Source organism: Ipomoea triloba, chromosome 8 (genome assembly GCF_003576645.1).
Source record: "Ipomoea triloba cultivar NCNSP0323 chromosome 8, ASM357664v1".
Lineage (NCBI taxonomy): Eukaryota > Viridiplantae > Streptophyta > Magnoliopsida > Solanales > Convolvulaceae > Ipomoea > Ipomoea triloba.
The window spans coordinates 2,280,022-2,302,423 of record NC_044923.1 but is presented as its reverse complement, the minus strand read 5'-3'; the positions used below and the strand labels follow the sequence as shown (position 1 = coordinate 2,302,423).

The 22,402-nt window shown below is 36.2% G+C and overlaps 3 protein-coding genes across 4 annotated transcripts; 1 reads left to right on the top strand and 2 right to left on the bottom strand.

Moving 5' to 3' along the window:
- Positions 1–6,144: 6,144 nt before the first annotated feature.
- LOC116028028 (WAT1-related protein At4g19185) lies at positions 6,145–9,995 on the top strand. 2 transcript variants are annotated; one of them, XM_031269825.1, is made up of 8 exons: positions 6,145–6,546; positions 7,555–7,617; positions 7,729–7,845; positions 8,144–8,429; positions 8,577–8,732; positions 8,904–9,055; positions 9,217–9,295; positions 9,636–9,995. In XM_031269825.1, the coding sequence occupies exons 1-8, from the start codon at positions 6,341–6,343 to the stop codon at positions 9,696–9,698; spliced, it is 1,122 nt and encodes a 373-aa protein (XP_031125685.1). In that variant the 5' UTR covers positions 6,145–6,340; the 3' UTR covers positions 9,699–9,995. The 2 variants fall into 2 exon arrangements, with proteins under 2 accessions (XP_031125685.1, XP_031125684.1); XM_031269824.1 differs by lacking the exon at positions 9,636–9,995 and having other exon boundaries at positions 9,217–9,577.
- Positions 9,996–12,758: 2,763 nt separating this feature from the next.
- LOC116027424 (probable carotenoid cleavage dioxygenase 4, chloroplastic) lies at positions 12,759–16,168 on the bottom strand. Its single transcript, XM_031269047.1, has 2 exons — positions 14,668–16,168; positions 12,759–13,461 (listed from the first exon to the last, which is right to left on the bottom strand). The coding sequence occupies exons 1-2, from the start codon at positions 16,089–16,091 to the stop codon at positions 13,101–13,103; spliced, it is 1,785 nt and encodes a 594-aa protein (XP_031124907.1). The 5' UTR covers positions 16,092–16,168; the 3' UTR covers positions 12,759–13,100.
- A 3,992-nt stretch (positions 16,169–20,160) lies between these two features.
- LOC116027346 (DNA-directed RNA polymerases II, IV and V subunit 8B-like) lies at positions 20,161–22,255 on the bottom strand. Its single transcript, XM_031268910.1, has 5 exons — positions 22,184–22,255; positions 21,995–22,074; positions 20,810–20,967; positions 20,556–20,650; positions 20,161–20,448 (listed from the first exon to the last, which is right to left on the bottom strand). Exons 2-5 carry the CDS (start codon positions 22,065–22,067, stop codon positions 20,337–20,339), a joined length of 438 nt encoding a protein of 145 aa, XP_031124770.1. The 5' UTR covers positions 22,068–22,074; positions 22,184–22,255; the 3' UTR covers positions 20,161–20,336.
- Positions 22,256–22,402: the final 147 nt, after the last annotated feature.

The following is a 22,402-nucleotide window of genomic DNA, read 5'->3' as shown; positions in this document are numbered from 1 at the left end:
GTTTAGTGGTACACTTTGTTTGAGTGACAAACATAATAATAATAATAATAATAATAATAATAATAATCTCCTTCTCTAACTCAATTTGCAGTGCTTTTTGTGAGACATATATTTTAGGTTTTCAATACTTTAGATTTTTTGGCTCAAAAAGTTGTTGGATGAATTACCAAGTTGTTGTGATGACGATAGGCATCAATCAAGTATGTACTTAATTTAGCATTTAAGAATACTTAAGGAAAAGTTAAGATTGAATAACACCCTTGCTGATCTGATCTATGAGAGTATAATAAATTTTACTTCGAACGCTATTTCTTCAAAATAAAAGGAATTAGAGACAATAGGCGAGGGAAAGAGATATCGAAATGAATGAAATATCTTATTTCTATTCATGATGATACATTTTCTTGTACAAACATGATAATTTGTTGCTTGCAATAATATCCAAAATAGTAATTAAGACAAATTAAGAACAAATATCTCCTTGATTGTTGCATTTTCAAAAAAAAAAAATAAAAAAAATCTCCTTGATTGTTGCATATCTATTTCCTCAATCCCACTAATTGAGCAACATAACATATATGATCATCTCTTTAATTTTTCATCATGTCCCATTTAACGTGTCCAATCATCCCGTCATCACATAATCTTTATTTTTCCTTTAAAGTGTTTCATTCGTCCACGAAATTTAAAAAATAAAAAATAAAAAATAATAGTCGTAATAAGTCAACATACGAGCAAACACGTGATTTTGACAAATATTTACAAGGTAAAAACTATACTAATTAGATAAGAAAGGATTGGATCAGATTCTCGGTATATATTCACGATAATTTAATATGTGTTCAATTCAAAGACTGGAAATTATGACAAGATAATATATACATAGGTTTACATCAGAATTGAAAGAAAAGACATTTTCCAAATATGGGAAATTGTAGCAACATTATTTCCCCCACACGACAATTCAAAGGTGATGGATGAGACACCATTTGTGATGAAAAGAGTGGATCAGATTGGAGATTTTTCCAAAGGTGATGTCTGCAATGCATGATTTTGGTTGCAACATAGTTTGACGTTTTACATCTTCGAAAAGAAATTAAACAAATGAAAATGCGTGGTGCCTGGCCTGCACTCTCCGATATAGCCGCCTCTTGTCTCTTCGAGTCTTTGTACCCAAGTTGTTTTGCGATGCATGAACACACATAACATCAAATTGATTATATATGTCTTGAAATCGACACTCTTTTTAAGATAGTTTTGTAGATTATAATGTCTCATGATAGAGACCAAGCACTTTCTATATGGATATATGGTTAATTAAGTTAAAAGTTAGCTTCAACTTTACCTCCCTAGTACTTTTAATAGGAATTAAGCCTATGCCATTTTTAAACATTACGATGAGAAAATATTGGAATAACTGGATTTCATTATAATATATGTATATTTATATTTTTTCGAGTTAATTCCATTTTTGGTCCTAGATTTATAGGTGGCATTCCATTTTTAGTCCTTTTTTTTCAAAACATCCACTTTTGATCCTAGTATTATTTTGACATGACCATTTTTGGTCCTCAATCAACAAAACAGTTTAAATTTCGTCAAATACAAGAGCATTTCAATATTCAAATTTGATTTTGTTTCAAAAAATAAACATAAAAAATATAGCGGGTCAACCTACTTTGTATAAAAAAGATCAAAATGACATTGTATTTAACGGCATTTCAATGATTTTTTTGACGGAGGACCAAAAATGGTCATGCCACAATAATACTAGGACCAAAAGTGGATGTTTTGAAAAAAAAGGACTAAAAGTGGAATGTCACCTATAAATCTAGGACCAAAAATGGAATTAACTCTATTTTTTCAACCTGTTGAAGCACTCGATCTCATGACCTCTTATTTGGGAGAGTCACTACATGCCACTTGACCACAAGGTAATTGGCAATTTATCTAGTGGGACAATATTGGTGCACCATAATACTCGGTACAACCCTAAAGCTTCCTCCGAAACATTTTAGGTCCAATCAGTGCAAGAGACACATGTGTTGATCAACATCGCATATTTTCTCGTGTGTGTGTGTGTATATATATATACTTCTGCTCAAATGCAGACGAGCTGTAATGTGCGACCGCTTGTTAACAAAAGCACCAATAGTGTTAGAAAAATGCACAACAATGAAATGCACAAATACACGACAAAAACACAAAACACACCCAAAAAAATGCACCACGTACTCCTAATTGTGCATTTCTGAACACTGTGTGATACTTTTATGCATACCTAATGTTGCGTTTTTGGTGATGTGTACCTAATAGTGCATTTTTTGGTGTATTTTTTTTGTTTTTCCTTGCACTATTGGTCCATATGTGCATAACTATTGGTGCGGCCGCATTGGCAGCACGTTACATGGTCACTTGAACTAGACTATATATATATATATATATGGAGGTACATTTGATTAGTGTTAGTTTTTTTTTTTTTTTTAATATGTCTGAGAGATCCACATGTCCCAAGATTAGTAGATTCTTCTCGTGTCAACGCCTCTGATCTAGCATCCTTCTCCAACAAGATCCATCTTGATTCTTTCTTGAAGTTACTCGAGAATCTTTATCTCCTATAACCTGTAGATTGACCAAGGTTGACCAAATAATAAGCGCATTATTAGTGGGGATATGTATGTATGTGTTGCATTGGGTTATGGGAATGTGATTAATTAAAGGGGAGTAGACAGTAGAATCCACAAAACCACGCGTTTGCCTGTGTGTTTTGGTAATGAGGTTGAGTTGTATTCCCACTTATTAGCTAGCAATCAAATTAAAAGCAAAGACATGAAAAACAAAATATGTGGAAAATTAAAGGGGAATGTGGTTGCACAGGACACTGCACGCGCATGCACCAAATCTGATATGATTATTCAATCAAGTACAAGTGTACAACCTATATAGAGCAGCAGCAACTAACAACAATAATACTTGAAAAGATCCAAAGGGCATTTGGATAAACAGTTGATCTGATTAGGAAAGTGGGAAATGATATATGGTATGTACTGCTCATCATCATAGAGTGGAGAAAGATATCCTCTCCGTCCTGCCCCCATTTCATCGTGCTTCCCCCTGCCCTCCAATCATTTCCACAATTTTCTTTCTTTCTTTTGTTTCTTAGCTTCTTTGCTCTTTAATTTTGCATGTGTCTTGTTTTCACCCTAGCTAGCTTTAATTTGCTTCAATCATTGAATTTGATCTTCATGTGTTTCTTTCCCACTACTTACTTTGATCATCATAAGCCATAAGTTTGCTCTTTGGCGTTGGTCTCAGTGGAACAAGGCTCTATGATCCGACTGCGACCTCAGGTCAGACGGGATCACCAGTTGAGTTTAAGCATTTAAATAAATAGAGGGGATAAAACTTTTTTCTCTAAACAACAACGAGCAAACTTGAGAATCCAACTTTGAAATTGTATGGACCTCCCGTCGTTTGAATTGTAGTCTCCAAGAATATCTTAGTGATGAGTTAGGTGAAAATTCCTTGGAGAAGTGTCCTTAGTGACAAACCAAGCCCAAATCCTATGAAAAGAAGTGTCCTTAGAGCATCCCAATAGGAGGATTTTCAATGGTTTTTGCAGGAGAGAAGGTTTGAATTGCCCTGTAAGAACTTGATTTTTTGTGGTCCCATAGGTGAGTGAAACAACATAAAAGAGGCGGTTTAGCGCACATACAACGTCTAGTCAGACGCGTTAACTGCTTTGCTCTGCTTATGTACAACTGAGAAATGAAAGAGAAAATTGGGCACGTGTTTATTATTGGGCCAAAGATACCAATGTGAAAACCTCAAAAGCTCTTTAATATGGGATAAATGTTTAATTTTATATGATGGTATCTATAAACATGAGCCCATTAGGGTAGCCTCCAACTATTCAACAAATATTATGATGATAGATAATGGTGTCAACTTTGGCATGCCGGCCGGACAATAATAATTCCTAGGAATTAATGCATGCATGGGCGATAACCCCCCTTGCTGTCATCTTCACATTAGTCCAAAGGATATAGGGGATGCTCCATTCAGTATAGCAGAGAATTAGTACTTTCAAATGGTTAAGTTGGCAGGTGATAGGTACTTAGATATTAATGATCAATTCTTATATTTATTTGATTTACTAGAATGAAACTTCACAATCCCTATTCAAAAACACATAATTTAGGTAAAGTTTGTATTGTAATTTTAGTCGGTAAATGATCACAATGAGACAAATCAATTTAGGTCGTTATAATTGTCGACTCAAACGAAGATAGTCAACAAGCATAAATAAACTTTAAATTAAACCTTGTGTTTACCACGCTAACTGCCTGACAATATATACTCAAATTTTTACAAATCATGCCACATTTTATAATAGTATTTAATCATTGTTTACAATAAAATAATAAGATAAGAGTCTGGTAGATTAGTAGTGACTAGTGAGTGCATTTTCTATGCAAAAGGTTGGGTGTTCAAATAATCAATATAAACTTGTATTTATTTTGGACATATTAATGTAATATATTAATCGTAAAAATAATTAGTTTTAAATGTTTATAAAATAATAAATGAGTTGGCATGTAAGTATGATAACGTGACAGATAATATCAGCGTCACATCAAAGTACATGAATTAAATTAGACAAAATTAAAGTAATTACTAAATTGAACAAATTAAAACACTATACCAAGGATTATATATATATATATATATATATATATATATACTGATCATTGGCCAAAGAAGGAAGTTCGAATCTTAGCAGATCTTTCTAACATTAATAAACATAAACATCTAATATTTGGTTTTCAAAAAAAAAAAAAAACATCTAATATTTAAAGAAGAGTGAAACATGCGAAAAATTGAAAGGAGCTGGTAATAATTTTATTACAGAGAGCTAAATAAATTCAAGAGCTCAAAATGGCTTTGATGAGGATTATCCCTCGGGATGGGTGTGCGTACCGTGGTCGGTATCGAGCCTGTAGCCGAGTCGGGCTCGAACCGACCGTCACTTTCCTCATCTAGCCTTTTCCCCGACCATCTCAAAGCATCGAGCTGACAATATTGGCTCTTGGACAGATTCGACGAGTCTCTAATCCACTCCAAGATATGCAGCTCGGACCGGTCTTCTTGCTTGGTTCCTGTGGCTACTTCTGTATTCTTGGGAACATCTAACCACACATGTACATATCCCCTTCTGTCCCGACTAGGACCTGTGCATACATTCCACGTGCCTAACATGCCGAAGTGTCAGAATTTGTCCCCTAGGCAGGACTATAAATACCGTATTTAATGCAGTAGGGGGATTTTAGGATGTTTATGGAGGCAATAGAAGAATTCAGTAACCTCTGGCTCACTGTCGCGATACCCGAGCCTATCCCTGCCATCCACAAGTGTACCAAGCAAAGGGTCCGCTCCCATACCGACCTAGATTCGTATTCCATAGTTCATACCGGTCCTATTTGTTACATCAAACGTGAATATATATTATCAGTCAAATATTAAGGAGCCAAAATTGCATGAAATTATTAAGGAGAAATAAAAATTTACTCCTACACAATATATTCCTCCGGGAGATGGGAGTAGCTCACCCCAAATCCCTTCCCTTTTAGTTTCAAAAATTATAATATTTAATTTCAATTTTGAGTTGAGAATTTAATCTTTTAACGTTTGTAACCTCATGTATTATTTATGATTAATTTAGAGGTTATGAAATTCAATTTTGAATGTCATTAGTGCCAATAAATTTCACTTCTCCTATAAATACTTTGTGGCTCAAAAACATGATTTGAACTACCGGATAAATTTGATTTTTACGTTCGTGCTCTCTCGCAACAATCTTGAAAGCATTCTACCAACCTCTCAAAACTCTATAAATGTTTACTTTGTTCATATTTGTCGAGAACGTACAATATAGTTTGCGTGACAAACTATATTATAAAATTTCATTTTATCCAGAGAGAGTAATGCTACAACGCTATTACCACTTACATAAAGTAACAAATCAATTTTAAAGGCAACTTAAATTTTCCTTATCGTCTTGTATCATTTAAGCTTACATTTCAGGAACAATTATATATATAATATAAATAATATAATTCTTCCATAGAATATTTACATCGGATATTCAGCCAAGTACGAGATAGAGATGTCATCCTTACAAGACCTTTCACCAAATTATCGCTCGTGAGTCATAATTCCCGAGCTTCGGCAATAAGGAAACTCCAAATCTCCAATCCAAAGGGACCAACCACCGCTTCACACAAATCTGCATACATATTTACATACATATATACACAGTGAAGGAGGAGGAGGAGATGAAATGCTAAGGATGTCAGCGGTTGGGAGTAACGGCGGCGAAGCATGGAGAGCTCATGCGACAATGGCGATGATTCAGGTCTTGTATGGAGGCTACCATGTCATTACTAAGGTCGCTCTCAACGTGGGCGTCAATCAGATCGTCTTCTGCCTCTATCGCGACCTCATCGCCATCTCCATTCTCGCTCCTGTCGCCTATTTCCGCGAAAGGTCAGCGCCCCATCGGAAAAAATTTGAACTTTTTCGTTTGTGCAAACTATGGGTGTGATTTGGACTGTGGAAATGATTTGGGTCCTAACTAGTGATGTCTATACAATTGTAATTTGTAAACATTTTTTTTCTAAAGAAGTTTAATTGGGGAATTGGCGTTAAGAGGTCGTTGAAATTAGTCATGGATGATAAATTCAGTCTACTTTTGATCCAAATTTCAACATTTTGCAGAGTATGAGTTAATATTGAGCTAATTCAGTTGAAATTTGATCAAACTAGGATTCGGGTTGTGTTGTGGATTAATAGTTTAAATTTAATACTCAAGATAGGGGATTAATTGGGGCTGTTTGACCATAGCTTATGTGATTGGGGGCTAATCCCTAAGCAATTATTGAATCCAAAAGAATGTAGAATTGAGATCAAAATCAGGTTTTGAACATGATTTGGAAATTTGTTTATCTGATGATTACCATGTACAATGTTTTATGCTAACTTCATACCTTTATTTACCTATTTTTCACCTGTTTGAAGCAGTTATGTTAGGTATAGATAATATGGAGTACCTTTCCGGGTATTGCCTTGTGTTTAGGGAATGAGAATATAGGGAAGAGATAATAGCTAATTGGCACAGATGGCCAGCAAAGAGGGTATTGAAAGTGCAAAGAACTGGTTTTAAATCAGGTTGGATTGGGGTGGAGGTGGATTATGAGACTAAGGAAAACAAACCCAAAAAGGATTTAAACTCATAATTTAGATCATTCGTTTTCTTCTTTTTTGGGTAGGCAGATGCACTCCTTTGTATGTAAAAAATAAAAATAAAAAAGAAGAATTTTTGGCAGAAGCCGGCAGGAAATCTCCTGGCTTGTATTCAAATAGGGTTGTGGTGGTTTGTTTGGGTTTTTTTCCTCTTTGTATACAGGTTTGCACCCGCTTTGTGCTCTTTGATTTCTTACCAAATAAAAGGAAAAAGTTTATGTGGATTGGTGACTTGGTGTTTGTTGTTTACAGAAGGTTGAGACCTCCTTTAAACAGGCAGCTGGTAATATCATTCTGCATCCTAGGATTAACTGGGTAAGTTAAATGTGTTCATAGTTGTTTAAGTGTGTTTTCTTCTTACACCGCCCGCATATTGTAGGATTAATTAAGTTCTTGACACATTTTCTTTCTGGATAATTGGAACAGGATTTTTGGAAACCAACTCTTGTTTCTGCTTGGTCTTGGATATACAAGTCCTACTTATGCTGCAGCTATCCAACCTGCAATACCAGTCTTCACATTTATTTTGGCTGTGTTGATGGGGTGAGTTCAAGAAATAATCTTCTCCGTAGATATTCTTGTACGTATATGTCTATCTAACTAACTATGCATCTATCTATCTATCTTAATTTGTCAGTGTATAGTATGCATGCATATGTTAGAAACTGTCTGTCTCGTTACATTGAGTACAAATTTTGCTACTAGCGCAATTTAAGTATGTTGGTGTATGTCTTTAAATATAACTGTCTGTCTCGTTATCTTTTCCTTTTTGTTTGTTTACTAATCTATCTGTTGCATCCATGAGATATTCAAATATTCAATATTACTGTTGCATATGCAGTACAGAAACGGTGAAGTTACTTACTACAGAAGGTCAAGCAAAGATTGGAGGTACCGTTGTCTGTGTTTCAGGTGCTGTTGTAATGGCACTGTACCGAGGCTCGACCATTCTTGGATATAAGGAACCGGATTTCTCCGCACAAAATGAAATTAGTGCTCGGGGTCAGCCCGAACCTTCTGGATGGTTAATGTCTGGTCTCCTAGAATTGGGATTTGATAACTTTCACCTTGGCGTCTTGTGTTTAATAGGAAACTGTATGTGCATGGCAGCATACCTCGCCATTCAGGTAGTTTATTTCATATTTATACTTTATAGTTGTTTCTTTTCCTTATTTTTCTGTCTCTTTATAGCATTACAGTACTTGTCCTCTTTGCTTATATTCCTTCTTTTACCAGAAAAGAAGAGATAGCTTACCCTTTTTTAAATGTTTCAGGCTCCAATTTTAAGGAAATATCCCGCAAACATTTCCCTGACAGCATATTCGTATCTTTGTGGCACCATTTTAATGGGAGTGACAGCATTTTTTACAACAAACCTCTCAGCAGACTGGAAATTCACACAATCTGAAGTTATTGCAGTTTGCTATGCTGTAAGTTTGCCCGTTCTTCCATTTTCTATAGATTGTCCTGAGTCGTCTGGGATCAAGTTAGTCTTTATGTATATGCTTGTATCCAAGAAACATTCTTAGGGCTTATTGGATTTTTATTCAGCGTGTGCATTCTCCTACTTTTTAGGCTATTCATTCGGTTTTCTTTATCAGGGAATAATTGCATCCGCTCTCAACTATGGACTTCTGACATGGTGCAATAGGATTCTTGGCCCAGCTTTAGTTGCTCTTTACAATCCACTTCAACCTGCTGCATCGACGATCCTGTCAACAATTTTCCTCGGAAGCCCTATTTATTTGGGAAGGTAATACTTTACGGTTTTTCTTCTTCTTTCTAACTTGTCTCGTATTTAATTAGCACTCACAACACTTTTTTTCATCATTCTGGTTTATCCCCTTTTTTGAAAAAGCTGTTTTTTTCTTAATACATTAGCTCATTAACGCTAATACTGATATGATAATGCAGCATATTGGGAGGACTTCTGATCATAGCCGGTCTTTATTTGGTAACATGGGCGTCGTACAGAGAGAAACAATCATCGATGGTAACTATTCCTCATACTAATCGCTCCTCAGACCCTCTAATTCCCAGAGAATCTTCTCTTAACAAGATCTCATACCAGATAGGACAAATTTTCTCTGGTCCATCTACATCAATACCTAAGATGATGGATTAGCAAGTCTCGAGAGATATTTACAGGAAAATTTTCTTGTCATCTTTGAGACTCACACATTCTAGCATTCTACAATTTTTATTACGGACTATTACTTTTTTGAGATATTAATGATAAAAAAATGTCAACTTATAACTGATGTCATTTCAGCCTTCGCTGTTGTCTTTGCACGTTTTATGTCAATTATTTCCTTATCATGTTCAAATTATAGGACCCGCCTTCCTCGTTGGAGGGATACCGTGCTATAGAAGCTATAGAAGATGATAATTCTTGAAACGCGGGGGGATTGCTCTTAGTATAAGCCAGGTAATACCTTATAGGAGAAGGTTTTTAGCTTAATTCCCATACTCTGAAGAACGGGATAATAATGTTCATCAAGACATCAACCTTGTCGATAATGTAAATGAAATGTATCTCAAGTAGAGTTTGGATTTGCGTTGATGATCTGGCTGGATTATGAATGTCGAAAAACTTTGGCGTTAAGACTTCCGGTTAGGTCATGCATAGGGACCATGTATCTACTCTTGAAATATATAGATTCGACTTCCACTCTTATGTTAAGTATTGGCAACACATGAGTTCGAACTTCTGGCCTTTCGCTTGTTAGATTGAAGTATGCATTACATTATGGCCTAAGCCCTAAAGCTTAAGTTGTTAGAGAGGACTCCTATTTGTTACTTTGTATCTATGATTGATGAATTCTGAGATGGCATATTTGAAAGCTTGAATAGCAAAGTGGTATGACCAAACTTTTGATTGAAGCAAGGATCTCATCCCCATTTGGTGGACCAAACTTCTAAACAACAGCTAAGATTGCTAAAGTGGGATGGTTTAAATCACTGTATTAGATAGGAATCATAGGATGTTTGGTTTTGCATGCAAAAGTGGGGGTTCTGAGCTGCCAGATGAGCTGGTTTGTGTGAGAGGATAAGAATACAAGGATTTTGTCACATGGGACTAGTTCAGTTAGTTTGACTGATCACGTTAAAGTTTTGTTTTAGAGACCTTGACAAATCAGACGATATAAAGACCCCTTGTACGCAAGGTGTATAAGCAGAATTTACCTCACTCCAGTGAGAACAGGTGCTCAAGGGAGAAATAATAATTAATTTGAGTCGTCTATTTGATAAAATCAACATATCAGATGTGATTTAAAAAACAAACGCAGTAACATTTTTGTAAATAGCTGGAACTGTGTGTGCTAGTAATATGTATTAAAAGTACAAGTAACAGATGCAAACATACAAGTAAAATCACTTTAAAATGCAACCATTTTACACTCAATAGTGCAAGTAATTTATTACTTTTTTCACATTGGTAGACTTATAATGATAATCTCTTTCACATTGGTGTACTTAATGGTTACATTTGGTGCAATTAAAGATAACGTTACTTGCACTTTTAACACAATTCACTTGCAAAATGTCACCATATTTTTTTTTAACTGTAATTTTGATCGTTAGAGATATCCAGATGGTCGACTACAATGCGTTCCTATTTCTCTCTTTATCCGTTTCCTATATATATATATATATATATATATATATGAAAATTTTTATGATACTTCCAAATGAGAAGGTGCGCACACAGGGTTGAGGTGGTGGAACAGTAAGTGCACATGTGGACTAGAAATGATGTTATGTGTTGCAATTGAGTGAAAGCAAAGCAAGGATATGGAAGCTACCTCACCGATATGATGTGAACTACAAGAACATCCCAAAATAATCTTTGGAAACGGTGATCAAGTAAGTTCTCAGAAGGAAGCCAAGCACCTTGTGCTCATATGGCAGAGTAATGGCTCTTACATATGGGAGGTCATGAGTTTGAGTCTCAGTGAAGGCAATACTGATTCTTTGTGCTTCAATAGATTGGGTATGTTTGAACAGATATGATGCCTACTATAAAGTAGTACTCGATTGTCTAATCCTACTAGGTAGAAGGGAGTTAGATCACTAAGAGTGTGGCTTGGTGGTTATGACTTCTAGGGTTCTTTTTCTCCTTAATTATTGATAGGAAAGACATGTATAAATACCTCCTGAAAAGAAGAGGGTTCAATGTTCGATTTTCTAACTTTCTAAAGGTAATAAAACAATATTCTTTGGCTTTATAATGCCATTACCTTTGATGGGAAATATACCATGCATGGGTAACCCGTCGAGTATTTGTTTGGTATGTACTCTTGAGAGCGCGAGAAACAATCCCCGACCGAATCCAATCTGATAAAATCCCAACCAAACCTAACGAGAATATTATGAATTCATCATTATATTGAATGTCAACTCAGTCCCGACCTCGAGGCTCGGACTGGGTATTCCGACCAAGAACACTTTCTAATATTGTATGATTCGGTCGGGGATTGTGGCGGGCATGCCAAGCTCCCACCATGTGCTCCCCTCCATTCCCCTACAAATAGAGCATTTATTGCAAAGAGAATTGGACTTTTTGAAGCATTTACTCCTTAGAACATCTAAGAGCTCGGGACCTTTCAATCCTAGTCTTAACTATTCGAGCTACTGTAATATAATTTGTACATGTATCCGTATATCTGAAAGTATTTACCTATCAACGTTCTTTCTTGCAATCTGAGTAGTGTTAGTCTGCCCTCGACTAAAACCAACATAATATAGTTAAAATTGTATTACTGAAATGATGGAGCTTGCAAAGTGATGTTGTTATTATTATTATTATTATTATGTGTACTGCAAGCTTGTAAAGTACAAAAAGATTGTCGCATGTAACATGCGGCAATTTTTTATATTTTATTATTATTATCATTTTATTATTATATTTAAAATAAAATCACATGAGAAAATATTGTATGCATGAAAGTTAATGAAGAAATTAAAATTTTAATAATGTGAAAGGGGACTTATTTTTTAAAGTGAAAAAAAATATTACCATGATAATGATTTTTTTTTTTTCGGACATGATGTCAATATCAGCATCACAATCTTCCAATTTCCACCACACACACTCTGACATGAACGCTCCCAAGAATCATCAGATAAACCAATAATTTTTGTTTTTTTTTGCAAACAATAAACCAATAATTTAAGAAGCATCAAACACATTAAAGTACCATAACATGCATACAAATATACAATGTGCGAAATGGATAAAGTTTAAAAAGTTTACCAACACATCAATAATCATTGTTGTCGATGCGAAAATTTCACCATAATTTTACTTCTTACGTGGTAGTAATATATTATTAATCCTTTTCATATTTAATTAATAAATATATTATTTTTTATAACACAATGTCTGTCAACTATTTCATGGTGACCATGAATAGAAAGAGTTTCATTACAGAATTGAACATTAGAAAATAAAATTAGCAAGAAAAAATAACAATAGTCTTTTGCTAAAATTTTGACAATATTACAATTCTAAATATTTATTACAAGTCTAAATATTACATACATATATGTACATATACTAATACACCATATGAGAAATAGCTATTCCCGAGTCATAATACAGTGGTCGTAAATTCAAGTGTGGGTGTAGTGCCCAACAATTATAAACACCGTAAATAGAGACACCCTTTTGATCATGATTTGTATGGTGTTACCAATTGGTCCTTGCAATTTTATATATATATATATATATATATATATATATATATATATATATATATAATTTTAAAGAATTATTGTTGATATGAATTGGTGTTTCAAAGGTTGTTTAGGTCACTTTCCTTAACAAATAGGCCATGAAAACCATAAGGCACCCGGGCGGGCAATTTGACGGCGGCGACAATGTCAAGATTGGGAGTTTGGGCGTCCATTACTAAGAACTTTGATTCTCCACTCTTCTCGTCATGCACGTATGACACCACATAGCCGTCGTCCTCCGCCGCTTCCGGGTTGTCGGGCTCCCTGGCGACATAAAATGGCTCTCCCCCAAAGCACCCTGGCCCATACATCCGGCTACCCACTATGCAATCGCGGCGGTCGGCTTCCGACACCGACACGTCGAGCTTCACCACTCCTGATATTTTCGGCATAGGATCCCCTACCGCTGCATACACATATCTGCATATATAATATCAGTTTAGACTTTTAGTTAAGAAAGAACACATGTTTCAATTAAAACTACCTTACAAACAATAAAAGGATGGTGTAATTAACAAATAAAAGACATACTATTTCTCTATAGTTGAAGACGTACAAAAAATTGTCACTTTCCCAATCTACTACTCCGTATTAATTTAACTTTGATCTTGACTTCTTTAGTGTTGTGGTGGCCTGGGGCCATGAAGTATGTAATAATATTAACCAAATTTATCACATGCATATAGTTAGTTTGTTCCTTATTATGGGAATCCAATTGTGGGCCTTTGGGGTTTTCTCATTAGATATTTTTGTGTAAAATAGGAGAGAGAAAAAATAGTGTTAGTTACGGAATTTAATAATAATAATAATAATTTCTTCAAAAAATAATAATAATGATAATAATAATTGTATTTTTACAATATTATGGTGTAGTTTAACATTAAAATTTTTAAATTTAAAATCAGACCGCTTCAATTCCTATATTTTAGGATCCGGATCCGATTATAAACGGTAATTGAAACCATCAATATAATTACAATCTACCGTCAATACAATTACAATTTTGATTGTACTATTATATTTGATCGGTTTAATTCGAATTAAATCGTGATCGTGTTTCACCTTGTTTGATTGGAGATATAAAGATATATGTGGAAGGCATCTTTGAGAGTAAAGCAACAGTAGGTGATGATTGTTACGTGTATGGCCTAAATTTGTTGTGCACTATGCCAAAAATAAAAATCTAAAAATAGTATAAATATTTAACTTTAAGTGTAAGATTTCACTTCGAGAGATAACCCTAATAAATTGATTAGACAATTAATTCAGTAATAACAATATTTTAAATTTGACTCTTCATAACAAATGTTTATTGTCTATTTCATTTTGAAGTTTGAACCAATAAACTATAAATAACCAGATTAGTTTTAATCTTAACACACGTTCATATAGTAGTTGTACGTAGACTTTTTCGTAAATCAAATATTTATATTATATTCTACTATTAACCTTATTAAATATATATTGTTAGATTCCTTTAAAATATTGGGGTTGTTAGCCGAGGAATCATAAATTATTAGGTAAAAATTTGTACGAGATCGTCTGACGTGTATTAATTTATAAAATGTGTCAGATATTTGATTAATGGAGTTTCCACCAGTCTCACGGATTGATAAGAATACGTACTTGTTTTTCTTGGCGACGTAAGCCGGATTGATCACCCCAAAATCGAGATTCCGGGTGGAAAGCGGTTGCCGGAAAACCATGCCGGTTTTGAGATCAATCGTGAGTTTCTCCACCGCCGCGTGAACCAAATCCATGCGTTCCATGGTGTGTTCAACGGACATTATATTCGGAGCCACCATTACTATGGTGTTGCCGTTATCTTCTTCCCAGGCGTTTATGGCGTGGACGATATTGAACCCCGGCACCTCGAACCACCGCATTTCCGACTCGTCTTTGGCGTACCGTGGAATCACGCCGACTCTCGGGACTTTCCCGGGAGAAGTCCCGACCGGCGAGCCGCCGTTGAGGAGATCCAGCGGGTTCATTCCGATCTGGATGTCGGAAAAAATGGCGTAGTTTTTGGTGATGGCGAAATCGTGGATAAACGACGGGCTCGGCATGGAGAAAATCGGGACGTCGGGTTGTTTGACGCCGTCAGAGTTTACTCGGAAGAATGTTAGGAACGGCGGCATTGGGCCGTAACGGAACGCGAAAGCCTCGCGGGTTTCCGGGTCGATTTTCGGGTGGGCCGTCATGCTCATTATAAGCTTCCCGTCAAAATCGTGACGGCCGAGAGTGATGACGTCACCGTCGGGGGTTATTTTAACGGCGTAAGGGAGATCAGATTCTCCTAGCGCGAAAAGCTTCCCGCCGAAAAGGGCCAAACTGGTATTCGCTAAGCCAATGCCGTTACCGGGGTTAAACTGCCCGGAAAGTGCCCGGGCAGCGGTCAGGGCTCCGCGGGCAGCGGAAGCGGTTAGGCCACTAAAACCGGAGAAAACGTTAGGGATAACGGGAGAACCGATACTCCGTTCCACCTCATACTTATACGTCTTCACATAACGGCTACACAGCGTGGCTCTCCCCTGAGAAATCCTAACGGCGTGAAGCATCCCGTCGCCGTCAAATAGATGGTAGGGCCCACGCGGCAGATACTGCGGGTTAGGGCCGTTGCGGATGTACGCGCCGTCGAGGCACGACGGCAGAGCCCCCTCCACCACCTCGCACTCCGTCGGCGGGAGCTCGTCGACCGGCGCGAAATTCGCCGACAAAACATGGCGCGGATCAACGGATTGCCGCACCGGCGGATCAATGAAAGTGTTTATGAACTCATCAAAGCCGTTGAATATAAGAGTAGGCAATGAAACCTCCGCCGCCGGCCTCCGAGACACCGCAGCGGCCTTTCTCGGCGGCGGCGGCGGCGGCGGCTTTCGAGTCTGCTCCGGCGGCTGAGGAGTCGGTTTTCTTATGGTGGTGACAGTTTTTTCTTCGATTCTAACTGATGAAACGTTGAGAATAGTGAGATTAGGCGGTGAAGGAGATTTGTTCTTAGGAAAAGAGATTGGGAGAGTAGAGAGGAAAGAAGAAGAAGAAAAAGCATCCATTTTCTTTTGCTATTCTATTTTTGTTCTGCAACAAAAAGGTCTAGTAATGGAAAAGAATGGAGACAATAGATATTACCTTTAGAGGATAGCGCACCGATTTATAGAGTGATGCTCAAGGGACATGTTGAAACATACGTGACAGACTGACAGACGTCTCTTGCGGGGAAGGGCAAGAGTGCTCTACACAATACACATGACTAATTTTAACTGTTGGAGGACATAAATCACGAGTCGTATAATTAATTATCAATTTTCATCGATGTTTATATATTATGTGTACAAAGGGTTTTCATCACTTTTGATCAATTTATGAATTTTAAGTCCAACTTAAAGTCTACTCTATAACTGTTTTCAAAAAAAAAAAAGTCTACTTTATAACTAGAGTCTAGTTTTAGGTTATATGGTTAACAACTTGAGCTAGTTTCGTGAGGCAAAAGAGGATATTTCTAATGAGCCAAAATCTCCTACATGAGACCATTTCATGAATTCTCATCTTTAAGACTATTGTTGGTTTCGTGACCATCGAAGCAGTCAGTCGACATGTCAATACTACCGAAACATTATTGTATGCTCTCAAATCTCTCGTGTATACTCAAATTGCTTAACCCCATTTATAATGCCGTCTCAGGTCTTTTATACATGCTCGGCAGAGTGTAACGGCTAGCCTATCATAAATACATTAAATACAACTATAAATGCTTTAAATGCCTAAATCGTTGGAGTTCATGTTGGTTTCCACTCCTTTCGCGACTAACTGCCTTCCTCAATGGCTGATCTCATCATTACTATTAACTTCGCATTGATTATCCTCAAGTTTTCCCTCCGACTGAGTGCTTAGATCAATCTTCCCAGCCTCAACCGGTCGCCTGCCTCAACTACTCGATTAACTCTAGCTCTATGAGCAACTCCTTTCGCTACTCGGTCAAGCTTACTTGACCCCTTCGGATTGGTTGACCCAGACACTTCGTCATACCACCTTTGATTGGCTTAACCACCTGAACCCACAAGACCGCCGGTTGACGTAGCCATTCTATCCCATCTTAACTTATTGAGATCACTACATACCCAGTCGCCTTACTTTGTCTGTTTGCCTGCTTTAATCGCTCATCCTCCTCGTTTCGATTGACTTACCCTCTCATTCAGAACGTGCATCAGAACGCCTTGCTTTACTAAGTCTGATCCAAACAAACTCCTTCCAAGTTGAGCCAACTCCTTCCTTTGCGCCCTTCTCCAACTTCCTTAGTTAGCCCTAGTCATGTACTAACCCTTTCTATTTTCCGCTCTGTTCCTTACCTGTCCTCTCCATATCCCATCACGTACCAATAGTATTTTTGTAAGTATTACACTTTATTTAATTTATTACTCATTCTGTCCCATTAAAGTAAAAGAGAAGAAACAATTATAATGCTATAACATGTTTATTCAGTGCTAAAAATCGATCACTATTTATATAATTTTTTTTTGAATACTACTGACTCTATTACAATGCAGTAATTTATATAATTTTCTTATAAATTGAAGGTGTATGTTCATAATTGATAATTTCAAATTGAGAAAGCCAACATGAAAATTAAATTTAGAACTCATTGATTTTAACCTCTACTATATCTACACTGTGAACTAGAGGTTGATGATGATGATAATGATGATGGTGATTATGATAATATCGCTAATTTTCTTAATAAAAATATCACAAACTACGTGAGGCTCACATTTTGTATGACAACAAATATATTTAACTTACAGGTTTCCTTCTCTATTTTATGTAATGGATGGCTACAATTTTTCTAACCAGCTTCTACATATATATACGTTTCATATGTGACAAAATAAGACATGGACTTCAAGTTTAATATCTACTCTTCCAAAAGGTAGCCAACATCAAGTGGATCAAACATGGTTCTTATATCTAAAAGGGTAGCTAAAGTCGAATAGATCAAACATGGTTCTTATGTCTAAAAGTCACAAGTTTGATTGTACGCTTCCTAGTACGATTTACCTCTTATATATTGTTTGCATGATATTATATAAAAGTGAAGTTTATTTAGTGCATAATTTTGAATAATAATGTGTTTCTCTCGCCACCCACAAAACAAAAAGTAGCAATTATAACTCCAACTCTAACTCTGAAAATGATAAGAAACTAATTAACTAATTTGTATGGTTAGCATGTTCCTATCGGGTTGGTTATCCCTAATCGAACTATTATATATGGCTCCCAATCACTAGGAGTCTGTGAAGGGGTTTTGATTTTTATTAAGATTATAATAATATATTTGTCGAACAATCTTTCTAATCTTGACCAGTTCGTAAATATATGGCTTGATCAGCTCGTTTTTGCACTAATTTAGGCATTTAGCTCTACTGAAACACAAAGACTCAATATCGCATCCACTGGAGCTCAAACCTATGACCCCCAATTGGGAGAGCTACTTCGTACACTAGATCACAAAATTATTGACAATTTACTTATTATTTAATCATACTATTACCCATTTCGTTACACACCATAATTGTAATGAATAATGTTCCCCCATTTTTATCCTCAAATTAAAGATCTTATTTAGAACAAGAAAAATTACATGAAATAAAATTTCACAAAAGAGTACATGCTGACTGAAATTTCAATGTGCCCCCTAATTCCTTCACTGTTGCTAACATTAATTCATTTCGGCAGCCACCTGATTAATGGTCCCCTCCCCAACACATGCTACATGTAGATAGTAACGTGTCAAAATCAAGAAATGCTGGGTAACCCAGCTATATTGATTAGACAGTTGGCTTAGTAATCACAAGATTATAAGTTCGACTTTAATTTTAGTAAGAGCTGAGCGATCTATTAGCGTTCTTGGTTTGAGTCAGTCAGCTATGACCAACTTAGACAAGTTTATTTAATCCTTTATCCCTAAGATTAGGGCCAGTTGTGAGTTTCTCTCGTTACTAAAAGAAGTAAAGGGCAATCATTAAAAAAAGAAAAACAAAATTAGAGGATATGAAGATAAAGCATGTCAAAACAGTCACTTTCTTCTGGCCTGGGAGTTTGTTAAATCTATGTATTTTGTGGCCAGCAGCAGTTGTACCAGGCTGCACCATCTTCATGTTAGGTGCCAAAATCCAATAATATCTGGCAAGCTAATTAAGCTAATATCTTGGTGTAGATGAGATTGAGGCTGGTATTAAACTGCACCAAGAAAAATGTAAAATCTGCAATAATTGTGGTTGATTTTGAGAGTAGAGACATAGATAATATGTAGCTTGAATGGGATGCATGGATGATAGTTTCATTAGTGATTGACATTAATGACAGTGTAACGATCACTACTCTTATCTATGGATTGGACCGCTTAAGGTTGTAGCCAATGTTACTGTTTTTTAGGGAATAAATATATTATAAGTATTGTTCATTTTATTTTATGACGTGGACCGATCAATCATAAATTTTAAGAGCATAAATGCAATTTCATCATAAATTCTAAGAGCAATTTCAATCACATGATCCCGTTGGGCGCTTGCAGTACACGCAGTTGTTAGACTTACCCCTCTTTTCTTTTCTTTTTTAAAATAATTTTCACAATCCCACAAAATACCATCTCTCCCATAGTCCTATCATCTCTTTCTTTCACATTCTCAAAATGTCAAGAAAAAAAAAAAACCCCCAACAAAGAATCATTGATAGGGTTATTATAAGAGATGTGATATGTTTGCTTCTTTGTTTATCTTTCCCTATTAATTCAAACTGAGAAGATTAATAGATAGCTCAACTCAACTAAAATTGCTTCCGACATTATAAAGTATACTCGAGTAATTAATTGGAACATAGAGAATATTCATGAGTAACTAATTAATAAAAATGAAAATTTTATTTTTAGTCTCAAAGTTATGGTTGAATAGTAAAATTCGATAGACCTAACAATTCATATATATGGTTCATTAACAGGTCAACCTATTAACGATCCAAGACATGTTAAGGCTAAACACTAACCCATTATTTTCGTGTCTGATTTTGTGTCATATTACTGGATCGGGTCCATAATTGTCAGGTCTAACATTCTATTCTAAATCATATAAAGAAGATAGAATCTTAAAAAGCATTATTATGAGCCAACAGAGCATCATCTGCAAACAACATAGCACTTTGTCATCTTTATTATTACATCATGTTCATGAACAAGCCCAAAGGTTAGACTGACGAATAACATCAGATAACAACAGTATCCGATCCATCAGAAAAAAGACTTCAAAGCTTCAAACTTTCCTGATGAGAATGAACAGCCTCTGGTCGAGCTCGAATTTAGCTGCTATCGATGGATCTCCCCTCAGCTGCATCAGAAGTCCACCGAACGAAACGTATATATCCCTGGAGCGAGTAACAAAAACAGGTGAATGCATTTTATGCAAATTTCGTAATAGAAAACGATGAAAACTGGCAATGAAGCATTAAGAGACGGGGGCAATGAAGCCTACGCTTTAGCAAGCCTTCCCGAGCCTTCCTCCGATATCCTGTACAGCTTTCCTTGCATCACGTACTCAAACTTGTCAGCAAGTGATTTCCTGTTTCCCTGAGATCGAGGTTACGATACCAAGACAAAGTTAGAACTTTAAGAATGGAAGCATTTCCAATGACAAAATTTCACGGAGAATTAGCTAGGCAATCGGTTAGAAACTTTTTTATGGGCAATACAGTTAATTCACGGAAATAAATTATAGTAAAAGAATACCTGAAGAAAGTAACCAGAATCTGGTGCCCCATCCAAGTTTAATGTGGAGGCCAGAACCATCATAAACTTCTCTTCTCGGTGGATAGGATATACCTCTGTGTTTATATCTAATTGCATAAACATTTCAAACTGCTCGCTCCTCGCCTCAATGCGATTCACTAGGAACACACGCAATCATTATCTTAGACATCAGTACAGCTATAAACTGTTCCAAAAATAGGTATAACAGAAATTGCTTATTTTTTAGGCAGAAATACCCGTCGCTTTGAGAAACTACAAACTACATGTGAAACATATCATATCCATATGTGAAACACGAGAATGTCCCACAATCAAAAGCCAAAACTAAGTGGTAAAGAGCTAAAAGTGAACCACATAGGGAATTCAACCAATATATCAACAACTGAAAAAAAGAAAGGTCTTTTATTACTAAACAGGGACTAAGGCTCTCAAAACACAAGAAGATTCATAATTCATTGCACACCCACATGATATCGGCAAATTATACCATGGACCAGGTCTACCTTACATTGTAGATCCTAGTTCAAAAATAACCTTCAGATTCTGTATCTGTGGTTGACGCATTCTGTATCAGCAATTGACAGTTTCTGTACTTGTAGCTATCATATTATGTGACAGCAATTATCAAGTTATTTGTTTACATGTACAGAAACTGTTAACTGTAGGTACAGAATGTGTTAACTAAAGCTACAAAATTTTTGTATCAAAGTTCCCAATGCAATATAAACTTTGGTCCATGGTATAACAATTGCAATTTGCTGGCAAATTATACCATGGATCAGGTCCACCTTAGAGTGTAGACCTTGGTTCAAAACGATATTCATATTATGTGCCTACCGGTTAACATATTACATCCTGAACACCTATAAATAAATTGAAGGTAGCACATAACCAGAGTCCACAATGCTAGTTTGACCTTTATCCATGGTATAACAATTGAAATTTGCTCCACTGTTCATTAACCCTATTGTTCAATATGCTAAACTCATTGGTTTAAGCTTTTAGGTCAAGAAGATGGTTCTTATCAGACATTGGGGTAGGTATATGTGCTCCCCCAAAACTCTCCCCACATCAAAATCACTACTTTTTCAATAAAACATTCAAGCAATATAGAGTATACCATAAAAGAACTGTGAGAGAGAGTGAGGGTGAATAGATGAATACCTTTATCGAACTTTTTCCCATCTGGGTCTATGTTAGTTACTGTAAAAATATCCTCAAACAGGGTCTCAACCATCCTGAACCTATGAGCAGACCGAAGCTAACAGAAGTGATAGAACCAAAATCCGGAATCGAAGTGAAAAAGATAACGATAGAAGGAATGGGAATTAGCTTAAATACGATTGCCTTTACCAGGAAGATGATCTGAAGTCTGAACTGAGAGAAGAAGCGTCGAATCAGAGAAGAACAAATTCAGTAATCGAGTATTTGAGTTCGCTGATTGAACAATTTGAGGGCTGGGCTTCAGTTGCAGTAATGGGCCGAGATAGTAAAATTAGGTCAGAACGTAGAGTTGACTGGCCCAGAGAGTCGGTAGAAGTTCAATAGATATACCATGAATCCGGGTCACCT